The sequence below is a fragment of the Acanthochromis polyacanthus genome, chromosome 3, assembly GCF_021347895.1.
Source record: "Acanthochromis polyacanthus isolate Apoly-LR-REF ecotype Palm Island chromosome 3, KAUST_Apoly_ChrSc, whole genome shotgun sequence".
Lineage (NCBI taxonomy): Eukaryota > Metazoa > Chordata > Actinopteri > Pomacentridae > Acanthochromis > Acanthochromis polyacanthus.
In genome coordinates, this window is record NC_067115.1 from 24139120 (window position 1) to 24164234 (window position 25115).

Genomic DNA, 25115 nt, shown 5'->3' on the forward strand with positions numbered 1-25115 from the left:
TGTGTGATAACTTAGCAAACTGGTGCTTTCTAGGTACCTCAGTTTGGAAAATATGAGCTTCCAAAGTTGGACGAGATTTTTAATTGGCTGTTTTTGGTGGCAAAAATCGCAGTGTGGGACAGGTACCAGAGACCCCAGATTTTTCTACAAGACAGTTCCATCTGTCTTCTATCACTGTACAAAAAAGCAGCAGGGTTATATTTGTAGTTCCTGAGATATTCTTACTCAAAATGGCATGGGTGATGTCAAAATCGTTTTTTGCTTTTCACTACTTTAAATTGGGATACAAGTATTAGTAGTCATTCCAATGGTAGTATTATATATGTTTTGTTCTTTTGAAATGTTAGTTGTTAAAGGTGACCACCTTCAAAAAGCGTAATGGTATAACTTAGGTATACCTAAGTTATACTGCCTCCTCCCATAGACTGTATATCTTTATATACAGTCTATGCCTCCTCCATAGGACCTGTCAATCATTCCAGACCAGACTGTCAATCAAGTAACCCCACCCCCTGACCTCTCAAAACTTTAACGCTATATAAAAAAAATATTGATTTATTTTAAGATCGGCCACCTGATCTCTCATTTTGACCATGAAAACTAAGGAAAAAAATTATATACAGTCTATGCACCGTACTCTGTTTGGCTTCACACTTGCTGATGACCACTTCCGGTCTCAGAAAATGAAAAAAACGGACCTTTTTCTCGTTTGTCTCTTCCAGATTTTACTTTTATGTTATTCTAAATATAAAATGAAAATAAAAGCGTTTTAAAATTTCGTGTATCCCCTTTTGATCATGGAAAGGAAAAACGCCTGGTATTTCAATTTTAATTTTTGTATTTTAAAACAAAAATCAAATAACCACTAGTTTTTTGTTTTTTCAATACCCGTTTCAGAACGGAAAATCCAATTACCAGATCCGTACACGGACCAAAAAGTCTTATGTCCTCCAATAAGACTCTAGGGCTGAAAGTTTGAATTTCAAAGTATTTCAATGTGTGCCCTTCACAGTGGCTGACAGTGAAGGCTTGTGATCATTAACTTTTAACTTCTTTGTGTACTTTTTGTAATGTGCTTTTATTATTTCATTTCTATTTTTAACTTTTTTTTTTTTTTTACCTGCCTAGGGACTTTGGATGTAAATTAACATTGTTGCTATCATCTGGCACATTGACATCTATTGCTGTCTACATAAACGTTCATTAATGTGCATTGTCTCTATCAAATAAATAAACAAACAAACAAGGTCATCAGTATATATGGTCTACATTTTGGCCAAGTGTGAGTAAAATCTGAAAATAACTTTTCTGTAAAGCTCTCTTTTCATTTTGGAAAAAAAACCCAAACAACAACCACCAGCCATGAGCAAAGTATTTCTCTATTAATTCTCATGAAACGTTTTACAAAATTGCAATTTACAGGAAACGATAATCTGTGCTAATCGTAGAGCGAAAGCAAAAGGCATTTCTGTATTGTTGCTAAGTTATCATTCTTCTACGTCAGAGACATTATTTACACCTTTAACATGTGGACCACAAACTGAATGAACGGTACTCCTGATGAGACGTCGTACTACAGTGGACAGACATGATGGCAGGCACAACTATCTGATAATATGCATCATTTGGTCAGTGTGAACACGTGACAGAAGGCTAATTAAAAAAACAAGAAAGATGCCTCTGAATCAGTCGAGTGTTTAGATGAGTTACCTGCTGAGATTAAGACCGGTTTCACTACTTTCTGATATAAGTGCAGAGAGAATAATAACAGTTTATTTTCCTCATCGGGTAATGGATCATTTCTTCGCTTTGCCTTTCCCCTTGCCCTTTCCTTTCCCCTTCCCAGAATCTTCCTTCTTCTCCTTATTTGACTCCTTTGTGGTTTTGGCCTTCTTTTGCTGCAGAGGAACATGTGAGACATGGAATTGTGAGAAACAAACAGAGAACTTGCTGACAACATTCTTAGCATGGATGAAACTGGTTTAAACGTTATCACAGTTAAATTCCCTTACTTTGATCATAGCGTCAGTTTTGAGGCCTTCGCCTTCTTCCTCAGATTCTTGGACGTCTTGGCTCATGTCCTCTCCTCCTAACTCTGACTCCCCTCCGCCACCTCGACGGCCTTTCTTCACAGCTTGCAGCGAGTACGGCGTCAAGTGAACCTCTTTGTTGTACGTCCGCGTGAAAGCTGCCTTCACCTGGAAACAGACCGACAGCACAGGTGTCAAAACTCACTGTATGTCTGGACGTCAATACGACCAACAAACCAAAAACAAGTCATTTAAGCTGCCATACTCAGCTTGTTTATATTAACAGTTGTTCACAAGTCTACAATTGTGGCAGAGAGCTATCACTATACTCTGAAGCTCTGCAGATTTTAGCATCTTTCACATCTTTGTGTTACTGCTGTCATCAGTACAGGCATTAAATAAACACTGTCTGATATCTGCCCAGTATCAAATGACAAAGTTAGCAGCTGGTCGATGAATAAACTGAAGTATTTAGTTGTTAAAAAGCCACATATGTCCCTCAGGAAAACAGCTAAAAGAAGACTGAACATTAGATTAGCATTCATCGTTACTGCGTCCCACAAAACACAGCACATGCTTTTTCCTTACACCACTTCTGCTTTCTTTCTGTATTTAACTTTCTGCATATATTTCCGGGGATATTTACCCCACCGAGAAATGCGGTGGAATCATGAGACGATCGATGTACGTTTGTCTGTCCATCTGTGCGCAACATTACTTAAAATCGGACTAACGGATTTGGATGAAATTTTCAGGGAAAGTCAGATTAAACTGTGGCCGTGTTTCTGAGTCCCATCAATTCCCGCCACCTGTTACATATTTAGGTCACGCCATCATTCAGTATCCGTACATAACGTACACATGCAGAACCTGTGCTCAGCGCAGAGTCATTTTGTTTGTGGGTACATCTATATTAAATGGCCACATTCTATGTTGCTTTGACTTCTGATCATCAGTAACTTATAAACAAATGCTGCATTTCTACAACAACATGCTTCATTTCTGACAATGCCATATGGGGGAATGAGCAGCCTTGGCAGAGCACTGTGCTCTCTGAGTGCATTTCTTGTTTATACTGTTTTTCTGTACATACATTTTTGCATTGTTCTTGTATATTCATCATATTTGTTACCTTAGTATATATGAGAAGACGCGAGTAATGTGTGTCTCTGATTTATTGTACTCTGTAAATAGATTTATCTGGCACTAGTTAGAGACACAACAAATCAAGGATTTCAGTATGATAACTTGCATATTGCTGCATATGACAATCAAACCTTTGAATCAGGTGTACAGAAAGATAACCATATCGAGCTAAGAGGCAATTAACACGTCAGCGTTGCATTTACAGCTTGTTGTAGCATCTCGTTCGTTGTCAAAAAAGATTCAATAAATCAAATTCATTCAACAACATGTGCACTCAGCACTGTACGCAACACTTGTAGGTGTAATTGGGTAAATATATAAAGCAGATTGATGTGTGTTGTTAGCCAGCTGCAACTGGCTGAAGTAGCAGCGCGAGACTTCCTTAAATGTCACTTGCAACCACTTCTTCCAATCAAACCCACAAACCAAACGACACCCTGCTGCCTCCTGCTGACCTTGGAGTCCAGTTTGGAGTAAGGATCGGGCTGCTTGTCCCAGACGCTGATCTCCATGATGCTGTCCACATCCTCCTTGATGAGCTGGTAATCGTCCAGCAGCTGCACAGCCTGACTGGCTCCCTCCACTCCGTGTTTCTGTAGTGGACTTAGAAGCGCCTGTCGCAGGTAGTGCAGGTAGTCCAGGTTCACCGCCTGCCTGCTGCTCAACGTCCTGCAGGAGACGAAAAAAATAAAACCGTCAGATCCTCAAGGGAGAGTTTGTGTTTGTAAATGTGTAAAAAGGTAATCAAAAAAGCTCACTTTAAGCTCATGTGTGAGGCCAGCTCCTGTACGATGCGGGAGTGTTTACTGGTGGAGGAGTTTTTGCCGAGCCAGCTGGGGAAGACTGGGAACTGAGCCATGTAGCCTCTCATGAGCTCGCCTGGTAGCACACTGGCATAGATAGCCTGCAAACACACACAGAAAAACACACTTCTGAACCTCTCTGCCCCATGAGAGTGTGTGTCAAAGTGTATTATGTTTTAGCCTGAATTAGGCTGTTTGGAAGCATTTTGAAATGGTAGGACTGCCTCATCAGCACATGTACCTCACACTGTAAATCAGTGGACAGTTGTACAAAATCCACTTTGTTCTGTGTAATGTGTGTGTGTGTGTCTTACCTGCGTGGGCAGCAGTGACCAGTTTTGCCCTGAGCGGATCCGTCTGTCCACCAGATCGCCGTCACAGATGGAGTCTGCTGTCTTACTGAGCAACACCAGGTGGGCCTTCATATCACCACTGTGAAACAAACACAAAGCAAGACAATGTAGAACATCAGCTGGACATTCTGGCAGATATGCCTTCTTGTTTTCTTGTCGATTGAGTGAAAGCCACAAGGTGGAACAGCGAGCTTCTCTCACCCGGCAGCAGCTGGTCGAACATGTGGGTAGTTCTCCTGGACGAAAAGCGGGGCCAGTGAGTAGTCGTGGAAAAAGAGGTCGGACTTGTCGATGAGGCTCATGCGGGCCGTCTCGTCCCCGGAGCTGAACACCTTCCTGCACACGTCAAACGGCCCCAGCTTCATGTCCTTGCGGGCGCTGGCTGCATCGGACTTGCACTGGTCGTACGTCATCACCTTGTCTTTGGCCGACCACATGCTGAGGTTGTGGATCACCTGGAGAGAAAACAGGCGGCGTGGTGAGGAGGGAAACAGGGTGGAGCGTAAAGCCATGAGGAGCAGTTTACTGATTTGACTTTGATGGATCAATAGACAGATAAATAGATAAACAGAAATCCTCCTTTGACAAGGTTCCAACAAAAACAATACAACACATATCAAACACACCTAAGACACAAGCTCACAAAGTACAGACATCTAAAGGAAATGTTAAAAAGAAACAGCAACCGATAAAAAACAAATAAATCTATGTACTGCTCAGTGTCTTATTTCATTTTGTTCAGGGTGTTTATTGCAGAGGGAATAAAGGATTTTTTATAGATGTTTTTGTGGGACTTTGTAGCGTCTGCCTGATGAAAGTAACTGGACGGAGTGATGGAGGGGGTGAGAGGGTCCTCTGTGATCAGAAAAGTCACCCTGATAGCAGATATGTAGTTCAGAGACATGAGTTTGAGGTGAACCCGCTAATTTGCAGGCCTGATTAACGATACGGGAGAGTTTTAATCTGTGTTTACCTGACGGACATCCTGATTGGAGGCCAAAATAATTTCATTCAGAGCTGGAGGCGGGATCTTGATTCCCTCCTTGAAAGCAATGGACATCATGGCTGCCTGGAACATAAAATAAAAAACAAAAACAAATGAGAGAGAACAAAAATGAAATATTTACATTTAAAAGCTTCCAATCAAGGATCTCAGTGTAAGGTCGATAACAGACAGACAGCAGTTAGTGTCACAATGCTGCAGTGCAAAATTGCCTACATTGAGGGGAATCCTGGCAATACTTAATAAACGAGTTTAACAGCTTCTTGTAATTATAAAATGAGAGAATTTTTTGGAGAAACATCAGAAAGAATCCTTTTCTGGAGTTGTGTGTCTGTGGCTACCAGCCTGGTGCAGTTACACCTTAAGAGACATGAACATGGCAGCATGCTGTTAGTAAAACTGAACAGCTGAAGCCTCAGAAACACCTAACTGGTTACATTCAGTGTGCTGCAGCTGAGCATTTAGCAGTAAATAGCTGAGGTCATTAGAAGAGGCTCATTTAACAAGCTAAGCAGCAGGACGTCGGTTTATGTTGAAAAGTCAAATAAGAAGAGAACACGGAGAAAGAGATCAGGAAAGTTAATGTGGATTGTTGTGTGATATGAAGCAGCATCCAGTGTGTTTTGTAATGTCACTCCTTAATACAAGATCTGATTGGCTGTGAGATCTTCATGTATGTAGACAAACAGCAGAGCATTAAATAATAATTATCAAAAGGAGCATTTTTAAAACTGCATGTTTGTCATGATCTAGTCTGATTACTTTGACACAGCTGCCTATGATACATGTCACTGTCTGATGTTCGTACCTTGATCTGTTCCACCCGCGGCCTCTGGACGCGCAGATCGAAGCAGTAGTTTGCCAATGACCTGATCTTCTGGTGGTTTCGGTCGTTGCACATGCAGATTATGGGAATCTTTGAACTTCTGATCAGGCCAATCATCTCCTACAAAAGGTCAGAGGCAGGTATTAAAATAAGCATGACAGATGAGGCAGTAACTACTGAATCAAAAGGTTGTCTGGAGAAGTCTGAATATCTGCCTGAGCTGCTTTTTGTTCTCAATGCAGCATTCGGTCTGATATCACACAAATGTTTTTTGATCAGAAGCTTCAAAACAATCCAGGTATGGAACCTACGAATCCGTTATTTTCCCCCTTCCCTGTTTCCATTCTACAGGCCAAACAGTCCTGGAAGTTGGAACATCTTCATAATATGACAATATGGTCAGACTCTAAAAGAAATGTGTTTATTTACCTGGATTCCTCCACGGTCCTCGTTACCCGCCATGCCATCGATCTCATCCATGATCAGGACGTGTTTACTGCTCACTGTCTGAGACGTGCCTGCAGAACACAGTGAATACATGCATTACTACTCCTCATCAGCAGATTTAAAAAACAAAGTTATTCTGATATGCACAATAATTTAGCTACCTTGAGGCATCTTTGCCAATTCCATCTGAGTGCACTTATTTTTGCTAAACACCAATTCAGTCTGTCCTGTCTGTGCTCCGGCTTTGAGAAGTGACTCTTAACTGTAAGTAATCTTAAAGCATGGATATCTAAGTCTAAAGAAGCCTTGCTGAAGTGTTGAGATATCTGTCTGCCTTCACAATAAAACCCTGCATCACAGAAACAAGACACCTCCAGTATAACAACCTACATTTGTTGGCAAGACTTTCTTTGCTGCGTTCATAACACTGCATTTTGACATCACATCTTGTCATTTTTATTCACTAGTATCTACAAACTTGATGTATTATGTGCAAGCAAGTAAACAGAAACAGCAAGACACAGAAAAATCAAAGAGGGATTACCTTTGTAGAAGTTCTCAATGCTGGTATTGTTCAGTGCCTCTGCAACAACTTGCTTCAGGCTGTTTTTGCTGCGAGTACAGCTGGCGTTCATCTCCACGTAGCTGAATCCCAACTCCTAGAGTCAAAAGGGCATGAGAGCCAAATGTTCAAGTGCAAGAGCATTCTTCCCAGCTGGGAGCAATGGTGCTAAATACACAGAAAATACTGCAGTGAATTCTGTCCGAGTGTGTGTTTTCAGACTGACCTCACAGACCAGTGCAGCTGTGGTGGTCTTCCCCACTCCTGGAGGTCCAGACAGCAGAGCAGCTTTGTGTCCTGATCCGTCATCTTTCCCTCCTCCAAATTTCGTAAACCGTGCCACTGGACAAAACACACCGTCTTCAGCACACACACGTCTGCAAAACAATCACTGAAGCTACACGAGCTGAGCTTTCTGCTACCTGCTGGCTTTTCTGCCGCCCCGCCGTGGTGCCTGTGCCAGTTCTGCAGCCAGCGAAGCAGCTTGTTGGCGCAGCTCTGATCCCCCTGCTGGCCGATCACAGCCTTCAGAGAGCGTGGACGGTACTTATCCACCCACAGCAGACTGCCGCCCTCTCCTGTCGTTGAGGAAGAAGCAGAAGAGGAGGAAAGGCCCAGCTCCCTCCGGGCCGTGTGACCGGAGCCTCTTCCAGGTGTGGTGCTGCTGTCTCGACTCCTGGCACCGTGACCTTGTGCCAGGCCGGTCTTTGAGGGGCTCGGGGTTTGAGGGGACCTGGAGTTGCCCTTGGAGGGAGAGATCTTCTGGGCTTTGGGGGTGCTCTTTGAAGTCTGGCTGGGGGGAGTCTTGCTCTTTGAGGTTTTGCTCTAATTGAAAGAAACAAATCATAATATTCATCTTTACGTGGAATGAATGGGGGCTGCACAGTGGATCGGTGGTTAGCACCTTTCCCTTGCAGCTATGAGATTCCCGTTATGCGTCCCTGCCTTCCTGGGATCTTTCTGCATGGAGTTTGCATGTTCTCCCTGTGCATGCGTGGGTTTTCTCTGGATACTCCGGCTTCCTCGCACAGTCCAAAAATATGCTCAAGTTAATTTATGACTCTAAATTGTCCACAGGTGTGAATGTGAGTGTGATTGTTTGTCTGTATATATAGTCCTGTGACAGACTGGTGACCTGTCCAGGGTGTCTCCTGCCTTCACCCTAAGTCATCTGGGATAGACTCCAGCCCCCCTACGACCCTAATGAGGATTAAGTGGTGTATAGAGAATGGATGAATGAAATGAACAGTAATAGATTCATCATTTTACTTTTTGACTCTCAAAGCAAAATGGTTTGCTAGTTCACTCTCTTATATAGTCTTAAAAAAAGAAAATAAATTCCAAAGCTTCATCTTAGCACAAAGACATCCCATCTGCAGCAGTCCTGGCTTTCTAAACGAGCAAAGCTTACAAGGGGGAAAATTATCTGCTAATATAATTTTGCAGGCTAGATAGCTAATTACCATGTTGGGTTTATTACTTCAAAGAGTTTAGAAACATTCAAGCCAATGGCTCAGTTACAGGTCAGCTTGTTCATTATTCTGCATCACCATCACAAACAAACAAAAATATCTGTACATAACAGCACAAAGAAATGCTAATCGTGTTTTTGCGTCTTCTAGGTTCAAATTTTGTCACTAAAACATGACATATTTTGTAAACTGCACCGGGACACATGCGAGTACAGACCTCAGCTTCTGCAGCGATCTCGTACTTTGACTTCTTTCCTGGTTTGGTTCTGATCAGCTCCAACAGACCATCTTCATCCAAGATCTTGGTGCCAAAACTCTCCGCCTGAGCAGTGCAAGAAACAAGATTATGAAACTTAACTATAAAAACATGCTGTGTGACAGGACAATGAAGAAAAGATGGAAGAAAAAGACATAAAAAGGAAAATGTGTATTAATTAAGTGTGATTGTTGCTACTTTCAGCATCGTGTGCCTTTATTTGTTCATCTATAACTCAAAAACTGTTCATGCTACATAAATAATTAGATACAAAAAAATAATTCAGCCAATACATTAAGGTTAACACTTTTTTTTGCATCCAAGAAGTCATGTCAGCCTAACACTTCCCTCGCTCTGTTTTATCAAACATGGTTGGTCACCTTCTCGAGCTTGGACACTCCGCTGTCTCTGCCCTGCACCAGGTAGGTGGTTTTCTTGCTGACGTTGCCCGTCACTTTTCCTCCGTAACGCTCAATGAGAGCTTTAGCGTCGTCTCTCTCCATTGACTCCATGACGCCCGTCAGCACAAACACACAGCCCTCCAAACAGTTTTCTGCTCCCTGAAAAACACCCCACGACATGATCATCAGAAACGCTAAAGAGAAGATAAACGATGACTTTCTCTCACCACAGCAGCAGATGATGGACTGTAAACTTTACCTGTGGAACCTCCTTGGAGCCCAGAGCTCGTGGTCCATCTCTGTTGAGGTAGTTTCTGTAAGCTGAAGTGTTGAGCTTCTTCTTCTCTGCATCATCGGGACTCGTATTTGTGCTCTGATTTAGAGACAAACAAGAACAATTAACTGTGTTTTTTATTCATTTTTTGCTTGTGTTTCTTCTCTGCTCTTTTCAGAATAAATAAGGTTATTTATTGGCAGATTATGTCCATTATGATCTGATAAGACATCTGCATGACTTACTTCAGGTTTCTTGGGAGACGTTTTAAGAGCGGTGGGTGTCGTTCCTGCTTTGGGTGTGAACTTCTTCTCCGATATCGACGAAGGAATGGGCTCCTTTTTGGGAGAGAATTCCATTTTTATAGCCGAAGTGGGGGTTTTGCTAGTTGTTCCTTTGTCCTTCACCTCGTCCTTTTTCTTCATCGTGGCCAGTTTGGAGCTGCTTTTGACGGGGGTTGTGTTCTTCTTGGGAGACGGACTGATCACATCCTCTGACACGCTTCGACTGGCCTTGGGCAGGCTGCTGGTGCTGGCAGCAGCACAGTCTGCACTGCTCTTTTTGGGAGTTGCGGTTCGGCCTTGTTTTTCATCAGATCCTTTACGAGCCTGGATGAGGGCATACAGAAAACTAGATTTAACAACCTGCCATGAAAAGTGAACGAGTCTTTTTATCGCTGTGCTCATTACCTTCTTTGCCTGTGGCTCTTCGTCCAGCATGGCCAGTGTTCGGGCAAACTCCTCGTCCTCATGGACCTGTTTTTCCAGCTGAGTGAAGGCAGAGCAAGACAAAGAAATAGAAAGATGAGCACAGAAACCTTTGCATGGTATTTAAAAACTCATTCAACCTTTATTATTATGGTGTTTTCCCATTCAGGTACAGTGATCCCTAACCAGATCGCGGTTCACTTTTCGTGGTCTCACTGTATCGCAGATTTTTAAATTTGTATTTAGTATCACAGATTTTTCCCTATACCGCAGGATTTTGCAGTACATAGGTATTTTTAAACAGTATTTTATTTATTTTTGTGGTAAAATAAGCATGTTCTTGGGCAAAAAGTTTGAAAACTACATTAAAAAAATAAGAATTAAAACACGTTAAATGAAAATAAAATGCGTAGCGTACAGCACATAGTGAGGATTGGCTCTGCGACCGTAGCATCAGTCTCTGTGTACAACAGCGCTCAGCATCTGGCCTTGTCCATTCTCACTGTGCAGTACATTCATCTCATCGTCATCAGTACCGCACAGCTAATTCATCATCATCTTCACCGTTAATGTTGCAGTATATGCAGTGGTGAGACCCCATGCAGAATTGTTTATTTTGTTAAAATTACGTAGGTTTAAGAGTGTAGAAAGTGTTTAAGAGCATAGGAAGTGATTATCAGAGTGTGGGGAAGATTTATACGAGTGTGTTGAGGGTATATAAAGCCTTAAAATATATATGTAAACAAGACGACATGGTCACCAATATCCCCCGCCACATGTGATGTCTATGAGTCTATATCCAAAATAGTGATAAAGGGCCATAACGCTGTTAAATATTATCGCACAGGTCTCATTTTCGAACTCGATCAAGGTGTCCATGGTGTGAAGCTACACACTAAATTTCGTAATCCCAGCTGTAATAGTTTCCGAGAAAAGCTGTCCCCTTCATGTCGGATGGACGGACGGAGGCCAAACCTATATCCCCTTTTCCACTTCGTGGAGGTGGGAGATAATAATATATATAAATAATAAAATAAATATGGTCGCTACTTTGTGGATTTTCACCTATCACAGAGGGGTCTGGAACGTAACCCCCGCAATAGACGAGGGACCACCGTATTCAAAATATGCCAATCAAAGATTTGTCACTTTGAAATTTAGAACTTTTTAAAATAATTCTCAATATTTTTGGCTTAAGTTTAAAAACAAAATATTCATTTTTATTTTTTTTTAATCATCAAATGGTCTCACTAGTTCTGCTAATCTACAGGCAGTCACACTGGGCAAAGCAGTACTTACAATTATCACTGCTGATCTGCAGATTCCTTCACTTTTAAATCAACTGATCTGTTTCTAAAACATTACTACATTTTGAAAAACCTACGGTTAAATATCCGACAAACAAAACTTTCTGCCAGTCTATGCACAGATTAATCCACTGCGTATTCCAGCTCCAGTTACTTGACAAGCAGCTGTCCATCAGCCTACCTCCATGTCCTCTTCCATCTGCAGCTGTCTGGCAATTTCCTCGTCACTTATCAGGTCGTCTATGTCTTGGGTTGGCTGAGGAGTAGATGAGTTTTCACAGAGTTAGTTTGTTGTAAAAGATATTTTATTTGGCTGGATAGAATGAGAAAAGACTGAAGGGTTAAGGGTTAAGCGGTAATACTTAGAAAGGACCTTGAAGAGTAGAAGGTGAGGCCTGTCAGGACAACATCATCGTCACAATAGTTTGCTTTGATAGTTAGAATAACTGGAGGAAACTGTGAGAAATGTCATATTTCAATCGCTATTTCCAGGCCGCTTTCCACTATATAAATGCTCTTCTTCTGTTCTGCTATGATGGTCACAAATGATCATCTTGAGGGAACGTTTAACATTTGTTTAACCTCAAAGATTCAACTGCATTTCAGTGAACACCTATTGGCAGTAATGTTGTGGATTTAGTTGCAAAGTCAAACAACCGCAGTCCCAGTTTGGTTTTAAGTCAAATAGAAAAGAAGACGTGTTTTTTTTCAGCAAAAACAGGTGGTGGTCAAAGGTGGCAATAACATTCATCTTAAAATTACCATGCATAAAAGGAACAAAAAAAAGATTGTTAGATCAAAATTTCCATGACAGGTAATTGCCACCTATAATTTCATGGTCTGACAGCCTTAGGAGAAGCAATCATCACTACTCACAGCCTTTCGTTTGGTGCTGGCTACCAGCTTCTTGTCTGAGCGTTGAATAGTCCCACTGCCAAAGTAGTCGAGCACTGAGGTGGGGGTCTGTTTGGGCTGAGGAGGTGGGGCTGACTTAGGGGTGACAGGCGCAGGAGGAGTTTTTCCCTGCGTGAAGGACGATTTGGCAGGAGACTTTATTCCCTCTTTGGCTCCTGGACGAGCGCTCTCGGCCTCTGGCTTCGTCCTCTTGGCCGTGCCGTTCTGCTTGGATTTGGAGACCGTCTTCAGTGACTGAAAGTTGTCGCTGTCTGAGTCTACAAACAAATGCGAGAAGAATCCAGTTAAAACAGACCTTTCTAAAATCAACGAAACACAGGAAAACTTCACTACTGAGTAAATTAATCACAGCTCAGGCATGTATGTTGGAATGATGACAATAAATCATCACCTGTTTCAGAGACATACTGCACAGGATCTTTTATAGGAGGCGGCTCTGCCTTGCTGGTCTTCAGTTTGTCTTTGGGGGATTTCTTTGACTTCCTCACAGGCTCCTCATCGTCTGAGTCTGAACAAAAAGAAACACGAAGAAATAGCAGCTGATGAAAAAATGTCCCTCATGTGCCTCAAAACAGTATTTCAAGAATCTGTTTCTTCTAAGAAAAAAAAGAATTTAACCTCTCTTCAGGGGTTTTTAAGGCATTTCCAGGATCCTCAGAAACTCTTATTTTCAAAGTTGCAAGTTTATTCTCAAATTTACACAAAGATTGTCACATTCTCACTCATTTTGTATTTGTTTGTGTTAATATAAGTTATTTAATTTTTCCACACTCAAGTATTTACATTTTCATGTCATCCAAAATCAGCCAGCCTGTACCACGTTTTTAATTTGATTTGGATTTAAAAAATAAATGCTAGACTTTAAACAATTTCAATCTAAAGACGTCCGAGTTCACTCAAACATTTCATTGGTTAAGAAATTAAACAGTAATTCAGTCTGATTATGAGCCAAGACATACCGTAAAAACAGCAATTCTTAAACAACCCACTGTACATCTTAAAGAATGCATGAAAAATAGTTTCTAAAAAACAAATGTTTTCACTTGAATGCAAAAACAGTAAAACAAAGGGACATCACGGTACAAGGAAATCATATAATAGCACACATTTCTACTTACCTGATACTATGACTGCATGTTTCTTTCGTTTTTTCTCACTCTCTTTACTTTGCTCCTCTGTTTTTGAGCTTTTGACCTAAACAACAACAAAAAGCATACCCAGATGAACAATGTGAAGGAGGAACAGAGGACTCAGCAAAGAAGGAGGTCAGGAGATAACATGATTTCCTTGCCTTTGTGGTCTCTTTCTTTTTCTTTTTCACCTCTTCATCTGAAGACAGAGGATTCTTCTTCTTCTTCTTCTTCTCATCTGGCTTGATGTTTCCATTTGGGGCTGGTTTCTGCACCGCAGGCTTGGCTAATGTCGGTGCAAAGAACCGCCTGATGTCCTGAGCACACACAGACATACGTAAGTTCTTTGCAAAATTGTGACAAGAAGCTGCTAAGTCAGCACACGAACTGCAGCTGTTAACTATTGCTCATAAACTGAATGCAAGTTGGTGCTTTTACAGTTCTAACATTTCATTCTCTGATCAGAGGCGCCACCAAAGAGGGGGGACAAGAGGGCTACAGCCACCCCAGATCTGAAATGTCAAGTCCAATCACTGAAATTCCGATGTCCAAAATTCAGTGAATACATTCAGCGTCCGAGTGCAAATGAGATCAGATTTGATGACTGTAATAGAAAGAATTAGCAGGCAGTATGTGCCTTTAGTTAACATGAGCTTAAGTTTAGTTTGTTGCTTCCAGATGTTGGCAGGAGCCTTTCCTCTGAGTATACTAACCACCTGCAGCACCAGAGAGCAACAAGATCCATGTCTCTACACAATATACCATAACACAGCTACTGGAAAATCATTAGTTTGCACAACTGAATCCTGAGTTTCATCACAGCTCACTAATATTTTACTGTGAAAGACTGACCCATTTACTAAAGTCGATAGTTTGTTTTTCATCATATCAGTTATTTCATTGGGAGATTTTGCCACTGCAGGATATTTGCGGTAGTGAATCACACGTATGGATGTATTGTAGATCCTGACCCCTCTAAACATTACACCAAAATACAGCATAAGGTAGCCTGGTAACTAATAAAACACATTCCATTGTATCATAACTGGCTGAAGTTTGGTAAATTATAATCACAAATGGACAGAATTTCAATACTGATATCACCCACAAAAAAAGCTACAGATGTTCTGCCTATTAGGTGAACATTTTCCCTTAAAACTCCAGTCTGTGGTCACTCACATAAACAAAATATTGACTACACCTGTGTTCATTTGTACACATATAATTAGAAACACCGACTGTGAAATAACAGACTAAATGTGTGATTTCTTGATTCTCATATAAACATACTTCTCAACTCGCATCCACACTACTACAGCATAACAAAATTCTTGAAATTCAGCCATGATTTTTGGTTTTCCACCCTAAGATTTTCAGTAGCCCCATCTTTCCACCACCATGAAACACTTCTGAAGACACATCTGCTTCAGACTTCAATCACACAGAAAAATATGCATCATCTCAACTTTGTTAACTGAACAGCAGAAAAATGTCAGCTGCAACACGATAACAGAGGCTGAACACTCCGTGCTCCTCGCTAAATCTTTCCTCACTAACTTCAAATAACAGGTTGACAAGTTTATCCTCTTTAGCAGCAGCTAACACCCAGCAATGCGCACTTTGCGCTTCAACAGCAGCGAGCAGATTTAATAAGATTATTTTCTCTTTATGCATCCGCTCTGTTGGCGCATACAGCTTCCCGTAAGAGCGAATAGTTAGTTGAAATTTGTAACATACCATCACGAACAAAGACTTCTCGCAGTTTTGGGAAACGTTTGTTTTCAGAAAAGTAAAAAAAAAATAGCCCCTCAACGGCTTGGCGCGCGCGAAGCTATATTCTGCGGTCGCCTGGAAATGACGTTACGGCAGCTGGTTGGCTTGCGTCACCGCGTCACTCAACGTGCGATTTGTTTTTTTAACCACAAAAAATATCTACAAACTCCAGAACAAAGAGACTCACAGTTTTAAATTTAAAGGCTACAAATTTAAATGCTTGTTGCTGTTGTGACTTTTTAATGTTGATATTGTGTCGTCTTTAATTTGTTCTGTACAATATATGAGCCTACAATGTACCGAAAAAAGATTAAAATTATAAAACACTAACTGAACATGGACATGTCAGATATAAAATATATAAACCACGAATCTGCCGATACAGATTTAAATGATGATAGATTTTGACGCTTTTATGTTTTCTTTCTGTTAAATCCTCTACTATATAAAATTGAGAAGCAGTGTCTGTTACACCATTTCCATGACACAAACATTACCGAACAAGGAAACGTGGGTTAAATTCATGAAATTCTACATTTCTGTCTAAAAAGGTGACAATTATCAATGATCACAAACGTCAGGTAGATAAAATAACACAAATAATAAAGACGTCTAATTTGACAAATATCTATATAAATTTTGTAAAAGAAAATTCGCAATCCGTAAATCTAAACATGGTATTAAACGGTCAAACGCAGAGCTGTTGTACTTGAGTTTGAGAATAAGCTTCCTTTTTTTTCTCAAATCAAATCCTCCCAAGACAAGACACACATTCTACAGTTCGCACTTTGGATGCTTTGTGAATCCCATCTTAAACTTTTGGGAAACAGCTGCTGCCACCAAATTCATCAACAGTTTATTTGTGCTTTCTATACTGACAGTCAATAGAAACTTTGAGGTAGAAATGTACGCAGAATTCTACTTGTAGGGGGGTTGTATTTATTCATTGTGGATTTACTGATGATCTAGTGCCCTGGTAGTTGAGATAAAGATGAGTTGTCATTTTGTCATGATTCATTGCACATGGGTTGGTCACTTTGCAAAAGTGAACCAAATACACACCAAGCGTTACTCAGTGAGTATCTGCACAATTTGAGAATGGGTTTTGAAGGCCTATATAAAGGCCCAAAAAAGGCCACCATTGTTAGTCCAGTGAACAGCATCATGCCGCGTCTATCACATGAACGTCTCCGGGCACTGGGTATGGTGGAGGCCGGTTTGAGCTACAGTGATGTAGCCAGGTGTATGGGCTGTTCCCAACCCACAGTCAGAAGCCTGGTCCAAAGCATGCGCCGACGGATTGCTGCCTGCATCGAAGCAAACGGAGGCCATACTCGGTATTGACTGTTGTGACTTTGTGTTTGGCAGGTGCCGTTTTCTTTTGTGAAATTCTTTATTTTGAAATCATTATTGAAACTTTAGATTTTTGTTTCTGTATGCCAATATGCTAAACAAATGATTCATATGAAGAAAATCCAGTTTCAGGTTTCAAAATAAAAATTGTTGAAAAATATGGTCTCAAAGTTTTTAATGACTGTCAGTGTATTATCAGATGTACTGAAAACTGTTCAGTGAATTACTGTGAAACTGAAGATACTGTCATGATTCTCAGACAAGTTCTGAACGCTCTTCCAGCCAAATCTTGAGTTTTTTCCATGTACAAGATCAGAAATGTTTTAACTGTTAAAGCACAACATATTTTACCATCATTTTTGATGTTTCCAATTACACATCTAAAATACATTTAATAAAACACAATTAGTTACAAGTTATGTGAAGTTACACCAATCCTAGAATGCATGAATGTTTTAAGAAACAGTCCATATGCCTGTTACTTATGTAATGGTTCTACCAAGAAATAGTACCAAAGGCTTTACAATATTTCAGCTACAGAAGTCAAACAGGTGACAAAAGGTACCAGAGACCAGAATAACTGGAAAAGATGGTAGTTTTATTGGTCATAATAGGACATGGTGAACATCTACTCTTCTTCTTGCTCCACCACAGTGGTCTTCTCGCTGATGTAGATGCCATCCAGGAACTTTCTGATATCCTTCTTTCTGACTGTGGTGGCCTGCTGGATCAAGGCCGCTGGAAACGGACAGAAGAGCCGAGTGTGAGCGCAGAAGTATGATCCATGGAACAAGCATTCAGCTTTAATGAAAAGATTACAGCAAATTGGGTACCAATAGCCCGCGTGACTCGAGCACCAAGGAAGAAAAGATTATCAGAAGGAGATTTAACAGTCATGCTCATGTGAAGCAATCAACACCACATATGGCTGGGCAATAATTCAGAATCCAAAACAGATTATATTATACATTAAATCAGTCTAAAGATAATCAGGTTTTATTTAAATTAGATAAAAGTTATGCACAAGAATCCAATTGTAAATCAACATCCAGATTGCTGGAAACCAGAGCAAATAATATTTATTTTATTGCATCTGCCCTGTTGTGTTGTCACAAACATTTTGCATCTGCAATAAATACAACCACTACTATGAACAATAATGATCAGATGAATTAACAAAAACAACAATGGTACATTGTTTTTAACCAGATTGCCCAGCCCAAAAACAAAATATAAAGTTTCAATTTAGAGCCACAATGTTTTGTGTGAAACAAAAAATGCAGACATTTGTGAAACAGAAGCAGCAATTAATAGAAAACACCAAAGACAACAGCGTAAGAAACATGCACAGAAAGAGAAAACAGAGGCTTTCCCCCCTGTAGGACACAAAGGCGGCTTCGGCGGCATTTTCTAACCTCTACAAGTGCAGATGTAACTGTTACTGATCCTGTTCCACTACTGTTCCCTTCTCGGACACGTAAATGCCGTCCAAGAACTTTCTGATATCCTTATTTTTGACTGTGGTGGCCTGCTGGATCAGAGCAGCTGGAACAGAGAAGTTGGGGTGATAAGCAGCACATCACATCTCACAGGGGTCACAATAACGAAAGACAAGGCTGGAGGAGACACTAGATACAGAAACAGAGCAGTCAGGAAGCACATCACTTCTGTTGTTTTGGCTCAGTTCAACCCACAATGTCCTCGACAACAGCAGGAGACAATCTGCTGCTACTCGGCTTGTTTGTTTCTCTGCTGGTTCCCTCAGCTTCATATCTCAGACCCCATTTCCCCCCCGTGCTATTTTTATGGCCCAGGTTTATATTTCTTGGTCCAGCTCACATCTTTGAAGCATGAAATGCAGTTGAGAATGGATATTACTGCCTATATTTAGTAACAGCTGACTGCATATTAATTTAATGCTCCATTTCCCTTTACGGTAAATGATGCAGCAAAAGTAGTAAAAGGCACAAGGTCGACACATTCAAGTACAGGTAGAATGCATCCTTATGTACTAAATATGTTGTAAATGATGAAAAATGCAGACAAAACTCTGAACTTATTAAAAATGTAGCTGCTCAAAACAGTCCAAAACATTTTTAGGTGACAAAATAGTGAAAACAATTGCATCATACAAAATGTGTATCAACTGTGGTGAGCTTTATAGCTAACTGTCCAACTTAAGGCCAACAAGATATAGCAATAAAACTCAATTTGTCAGGTTTAACATTCACTCATTTCTGGCAGCATTCCATCAATAATGTAAAACTCTATCAAGCCTTGCAGCAGTCATATTTGGTTCCAGCTCAAATAAGAGGGTGTTTTTTGTTTTTTTTGGTCTTCAGTGTAATCCTCAGCAAATATAACACATGCTTGGCTGGATTGAGGTCAGGTGACTGACACAGCCAGACAAGCCCAGGCAAGTTCACTGTGCTGAGGACTGATGTGGGAGTACAGAGCCAAAAAACAAAACTGTGTCACTGACCTACTCACAAACACTACTGTATACCAGTGGATAAAACCTACAAGAACAGTGAGAGTAAATATCTTACAATGTAATGACACAGAGAAAGTAAATGGGAAAAAAAAACAAACTCAACTGAGGTGCAGTGATAATGTTTTTGTTCATTATGCTCCTTAAAAAAGTGTCAACTTCATTCTTGACATTGAAATGACTGACACTGATGGCTTTCAAAAATGACAGCAGATATTAAGGTCAACTTAAGTGACTTCAACCTATTCAAGCTTGTATCATCAACTTAACCTCAGTCTACCTCAAATTTTAAAACACTGTACACACTTTACATTCTAAGTCATTCATTGGATCTGCAAACTTATCTGCACCAATTTATGGCATTTGCACATTTCTCTAGCACTGTTGTATATTCTTGTATATTTTGTTGATTTTTCCTTATTTTCTATAATTTTTTTTATCTTATTTTACTTTATCTTATGTTCGTTAACCTTCACTCCATACCGTACCCCAACATTCTCTGTTTACCCCTTTCTTGAATATCCATCTGCTGTAAATCCTCAATTTCCTTCTGTTGATTAATAAAAATCAGTCTAAGTCTAAAAAAAAACCTTTGTTGCGCTATGAAAGCATGAACAAAGCTGATCCAGACAAGTCACCTGGAGTATTATGGGGTAAATAAATACTTCAGTAGTGAAATTCTTTTTAAAAACATATTTTAAATGTACACTACCAGCCAACACACCTTCTCACTCAGTGCTTTTTATTTATTTGTATTTTCTACATTGTAGATTAATACTGAAGATTAACATTTTTGTTTACAACATAATTCCATGTGTATCTTTATAGTTTTAATGTCTTCAGTATTAATCTACAATGTAGAAAATAATTTAATTAAAACACTTGAATGAGAAGTTGTGTCCAAACCTTTGACTGGTAGTGTACAGTTGTTTTTAATAGACTTCCCTAAACAATTATGGTAGTGTTTGGTCATTACATGTGCACATTCACAGTTCAGTCTCATCTGTCAGACACACTGGAAACTGATGTGCAAACAGATGAGATCCCAGAAATACAGAGTCCTCAAAGGAGAAAAGTGAAAATCCGACCTAATCGTTGCCAAATCTAACATGAAAGTCATCCAGTTATGCCGGTGTAGCAGTGGGGAGACGATTCTGAAAGGTTTTGCTGTCTTTCTTTTAAACATATAACTGTTCCCTTTCTACTGAAGTCATGAACTGATTATGCTTAATTATTGCTTTTCAAAAAGGTTGGTAACATAACTTTCACATCTATTACACAAAGGTCTGATTTGTCGATTTTCTACTTCCAAATACTTTAATATTACAACTATCGCTGCACCTCAATGGTAAAACACACATTACTATTGTACCACAAAGGTATTACTCTCCTAGTGTATAAATGGCAAAAAATATATATATATCAGCAAACACAGTTCAGGGAATAATCATCTATTTGGAGGAACACAAGTAGGAAGGGCACTACACATGAAAAGGGGATTTAGTAGCGTTAAGTGCTACGCTGCAGGACAAATGTTTACACAGTTTTAAGGAAAGTAGCAGCCTTCTGTCAGTCACATGCCACCAACAGATGCCCTCTGATCTATGTGCTTGTCTTCAATTACACATATTTATCCTTAGTTTGATAAAGTATTTTACACATTTTAAGCTTAAAGGCAGCAAATGTTCGTGTCCAGAATCCTGTACATAAAATAACTAAAAACTGCTTGAGAAGAAGGTTTAACAGCTGAGATAAATGGGTTCAAGCATGGAGATGGATCTGAGCAGGGGTTGTACTATCGTTCATTTCGTCCTAATTTAGATTAAAAAAAAAAGATCACTGAAATGTAGAACTGCAGAGAAAAGGTGGGACAGACATACCCGAGTTAGACACCAGCTCAATGTCGTTACCCTCCAGGACCAGCTCGTCCTTCTGGGCAGCTGAGACTGAACACATCACACCTGGGAGAAAGAAGACGGGAAACATAGTTTAATAATTAATACTCATGGAAGTATGTAATACTGTATAACTCAAAGACACCTCAATATGTGGACGGGAGGTGCTCATCTATGATGCTACAATATGAGCCACCACAGAGAGCAACAAGCAGCTTAATTTTAGTTAAAAATTACAGTCACTTCATTAGACTTCGTCTCGGCCTGTATTAGTCATATAGCAGGTCATTAATTTGTGAAAAATGCAGCTTTTTGTCCCCAGCAAAAAGACAAAGCACGAGACTTTTGTCAAGTTTATGAATTCATAGTAGTTGTGTTGTGAAAGCAGTACGCTCTAATAACATTTATGTACTGTAAAATGACCAGCCTCCTTGTAGGGATTTATGCCTTCAAAATAATCTCTGCAAGTTTAGTTTCTGGAACTAAAGTCATTAAATATGCCCGGACACATTCATGGCTATTTTTTTGAGAACAATTTTATTTACGTGCAAACTTTATAAAGTGGAGACTCGAGTGTTGTGACAAAATCCATGTCACCACTCGAGTATGTTAGTTTCCACAGAAATGAATGAAGCTTTGTCAATTCCAAGTACCGTATTTTCACGACTATAAGGCGCACATAAAAGTCTTAGATTTTCTTCAAATTGTGCGGCGCGCCCTATGGTGCAGTGCGTCCTGTGTGTGTTGTTGTTGTTGTAAGGCGGACGTAGAGCAGGTGGTTTTTTCCACGCATCACCATCGCTGTTGATCTGTGACTCTATGCGTGCCCATCTCACAGCCGATGTGAAAAAACAAGTGAAGCAAATGAACTCTGAGCTTGCTGTCATTCCGGGAGGCCTGACAAAGGAACTCCAACTGCTGGACATCGGTGTGAACCGGCCGTTCAAAGTAAGGCTGCGAGCGGCGTGGGAGCGATGGATGACCGATGGAGACCACAGTTTCACTAAGAGTGGAAGGCAGCGCCGGGCGAGTTACGCCACAATTTGCCAATGGATTGTAGATGCTTGGGCTAACGTGTCTGCTGGCACTGTTGTTCGAGCTTTCGCAAAAGCCGGCATCATTTCCGAGGCGCCGCACGGCACGGAAAGTGACTCTGACAGTGAAGAAAGTGAGCCTGGCATGTTTGATGGAGGTTTAGCGCAGCTGTTCAATTCAGAAACAGAGGATGAGGACTTCCATGGGTTTGATTGATGACGATTACCGGTAAAAAAAAAAAATGTGAATACCAAACTCAGTTTTGCTCCCGCTCTATTTTTAAATACGCACACTTGTGTGCTTGTTTAATCCGTGTGTTTTACCATGCCCGCGACTATTGATTAAAAAAATGTTAGTACTTTGTAATCAATACTTAAATAAAGCACAACCAAACTCAGTTTTGCTCTCGCTCTATTTTTAAATACGCACACTTGTATGCTTGTGTGTGTGTTGTTGTTGTAAGACCGACGTAGTAGAGGACACTATGAGAACGTTAAAGGGGGAAGTGTGGGCGTGGATTGTATATAAAACCCTCGCCATACAATCAGGTGCGCCTTATGTGTGTGTTAAATACAGTAATGGCACACATAACTGAGACTGCGCCTTTTGGTACAGTGCGCCTTTTGGTCGTGAAAATACGGTATGTAGAAGTCTGCAAAGATGCACATATATGCAGCCTAAAATTTAGGTGCTGGCAGCAACTTTTCTACACAAACTCGTCATTGTGCTTGACCATAATATGAAGACTGTGATGACCTGTACATGTATGGAACAAAAAAAGTGACTGTGGGGCCTGCTGGTTGTCAGTGTCCACAACAAGGCTTTGATGTTGGTTTAACAGAGAAACATATGCATTCAAATATCTATTAAACTTGTTTGAGTGGGAGGCCAGCAATTACAGTAAACATGTTTTCCCACCTGTGAACATGTTTAGGAGATCTAGCAGATTTACCCCACAACAACTGAGATTTATCCACCTATAAACATTTTACAGTACTGTGCCTAAGCCCAGCCTCTGTTAAACGTTTTAAATCATTGTGTGCAGGATGCAGATCAATGAGCAGACCTACTTTATGGCACCAATGGGTTTTTTCCCACAAAGACTAATGGGCCACTATTGTACTATCACTGTTTTTTTTTTTGTTTTTTTTTAGCAATTTTCAAAAGCTAAAATTTCAAACATTTGCTAATTCAAGCTTCTCAAGTTCGAGACATAAATACTTCTGTTGGATATGATGGTAAACTACTCACCAGGCCTCATTCGGACGCGGCGGATGTACTTCTCTCCCAGAAAGTTCCTGATCTCCACCAGAGTTCCAGTCTCCTGAATGACGACGTTGATGGGGAAATGGGCGTACACGGAACGCATTTTGTACCGGAAACCCTGCAGTCAGACAGACAGACAGTGAGAGGTGCTGATTTGGACTGATAAAGAAAACAAAGCCAGTCCATGAACAATAGGCACCATCAGTCTACACAGTCACACGACAGGCAGCATTTACTGTATAGCCCACCATGGGGGCCAGGCACAGGGTTTATGATAGTCTGACACCATTTCATTCAGCCACACTTTGTACTGAAATCTCACCAGAGTGACTCCCTTGATCATGTTCTGGACGTGGCTGCAGATGGTGCGGACTGTGGCCAGCTCCTTCCTGTTTCCCCACCATTTGTCCACACGAAGCTGAGGATAACGGCACATTATTTCAATTTAACTTAAATACTGCTGAAACAATCAGTCTACTGAGAAAATCAATCACTAGACCATCCTCTAGAAATACTAAAATACACGTTTTTCCCACATCAAGAAAGCCAAACACCATCCACTTCTAAACATTCATTATTCTAAGCAGTGCAATTCTACAACTGTACTTTCATGAATACCACAGGCGGTAGGACTATTCCTATTTTACAGACTATGGACAACAGCTCAATATGACGACAGAAAAACCCTCCACATGACAAGTATTTCTAGCTCCATCTTTGTGGCAAGTTGCTGCAGCAATGCACAATATTATTAATTATAGTTTCCATTGCCGGTAACAATTTAACTGAAAATGTTCTACACATTTTCCTCATTAAACCTCCTGATTAGGTTGTTATTAAAATGTATGGTACTTGGTTATAAAATGTGAATACACAAGCATTAAAAATTACAAATTCTACATAAGTCTTCTTACACTTTTTGGCAACATTTCTAGCCAAATCTCCCATGAGGTTTCATAGCAGATTTCTTCATTTCTGGCAGTAGGCTTTCAGAGCACATCACATTTAGCATCATTCTAGCTGGCTCCTGCTTACCTTCTTCTGTTTCTTGCCCAGCAGGCTGAGCTCCAGGTTGATGTGGTTGAACTCCCTGGTAAGTTTACCACGGGGGCCCTTGACGATCACTGTTCGCCCCATCAACCTGACCTCGACTGCCACCGCCAAACAGAAAGAAGAGGGGGAAAAATAAGAGACAAAGAGTAAGAGACCAAACTCTCCACAAGTCATAGAAGAATAAAGGTTCATCCTGAAAGTTTGCAAATAGCAGCAATTTCTTACCATCGTCGGGGAGGTCGACAGTCTGACTGCTGAGAATGGTCTTCATTCTACAAAGAGACCAAATGTGGGTTGAACTCAGCAAACTTTTCAAGTGTCATTAGTATCTTCAGAGTTACAGCTGTGAAGCTCAAGTTAAACATTCATGTTAGCATGTTGTACGATGATGCTAGCTTTGTTTCAAAACGCTTCTTATCAATATGTTATCAGTGTACTGTTGGACTGAGTGAGATTCAGCGCTTAGCAAAAGCAACGGAATGCCTCCACACTGCATTCAATCAGCGAGCTTTAGGGCTAATGCTAACAGACAGCTACATTAGACACCAACACCGGCGTCTAGTTAAACGACTGAAGTTACATTTGTTTAGCATGTTACTGGACTTAAATAAAACGTG

At 40.5% G+C, this 25115-nt stretch overlaps 2 protein-coding genes across 2 annotated transcripts; both read right to left on the reverse strand.

The window, feature by feature from the left end:
• Window positions 1–1361: 1361 nt before the first annotated feature.
• Window positions 1362–15499, reverse strand: rfc1 (replication factor C (activator 1) 1). Its single transcript, XM_022206075.2, has 23 exons — window positions 15370–15499; window positions 13794–13949; window positions 13621–13696; window positions 12894–13010; window positions 12464–12759; window positions 11769–11843; window positions 10263–10340; window positions 9819–10181; window positions 9559–9672; window positions 9279–9458; window positions 8860–8964; window positions 7593–7995; window positions 7397–7512; window positions 7153–7267; window positions 6591–6679; window positions 6144–6281; window positions 5306–5401; window positions 4534–4787; window positions 4294–4411; window positions 3935–4080; window positions 3632–3845; window positions 2013–2198; window positions 1362–1898 (listed from the first exon to the last, which is right to left on the reverse strand). The coding sequence occupies exons 1-23, from the start codon at window positions 15370–15372 to the stop codon at window positions 1797–1799; spliced, it is 3540 nt and encodes a 1179-aa protein (XP_022061767.2). The 5' UTR covers window positions 15373–15499; the 3' UTR covers window positions 1362–1796.
• A 1836-nt stretch (window positions 15500–17335) lies between these two features.
• On the reverse strand, window positions 17336–24890 carry rpl9 (ribosomal protein L9). The gene is made up of 7 exons (XM_022206078.2): window positions 24724–24890; window positions 24481–24596; window positions 23768–23863; window positions 23431–23563; window positions 21130–21210; window positions 18174–18303; window positions 17336–17496 (listed from the first exon to the last, which is right to left on the reverse strand). Exons 1-6 carry the CDS (start codon window positions 24767–24769, stop codon window positions 18197–18199), a joined length of 579 nt encoding a protein of 192 aa, XP_022061770.1. The 5' UTR covers window positions 24770–24890; the 3' UTR covers window positions 17336–17496; window positions 18174–18196.
• Between the last annotated feature and the right edge of the window lie 225 nt (window positions 24891–25115).

Bases quoted from the DNA above. Each gene is read 5' to 3' on its own strand.
- rpl9 (XM_022206078.2), bottom strand. From the start codon at position 24,769: ATGAAGACCATTCTCAGCAGTCAGACTGTCGACCTCCCCGACGATG. The intron at 23,864-24,480 runs GTAAGCAGGAGC...CGTTATCCTCAG, and splicing joins TGGGCAAGAAACAGAAGAAG to CTTCGTGTGGACAAATGGTG. The intron at 23,564-23,767 runs GTGAGATTTCAG...GTCTGACTGCAG, and splicing joins TGATCAAGGGAGTCACTCTG to GGTTTCCGGTACAAAATGCG.
- rfc1 (XM_022206075.2), bottom strand. The intron at 10,341-11,768 runs GTAGGCTGATGG...GCCTTCACTCAG, and splicing joins AGATGGAAGAGGACATGGAG to CTGGAAAAACAGGTCCATGA. The intron at 4,412-4,533 runs GTGAGAGAAGCT...TTTGTTTCACAG, and splicing joins GTTCGACCAGCTGCTGCCGG to TGGTGATATGAAGGCCCACC.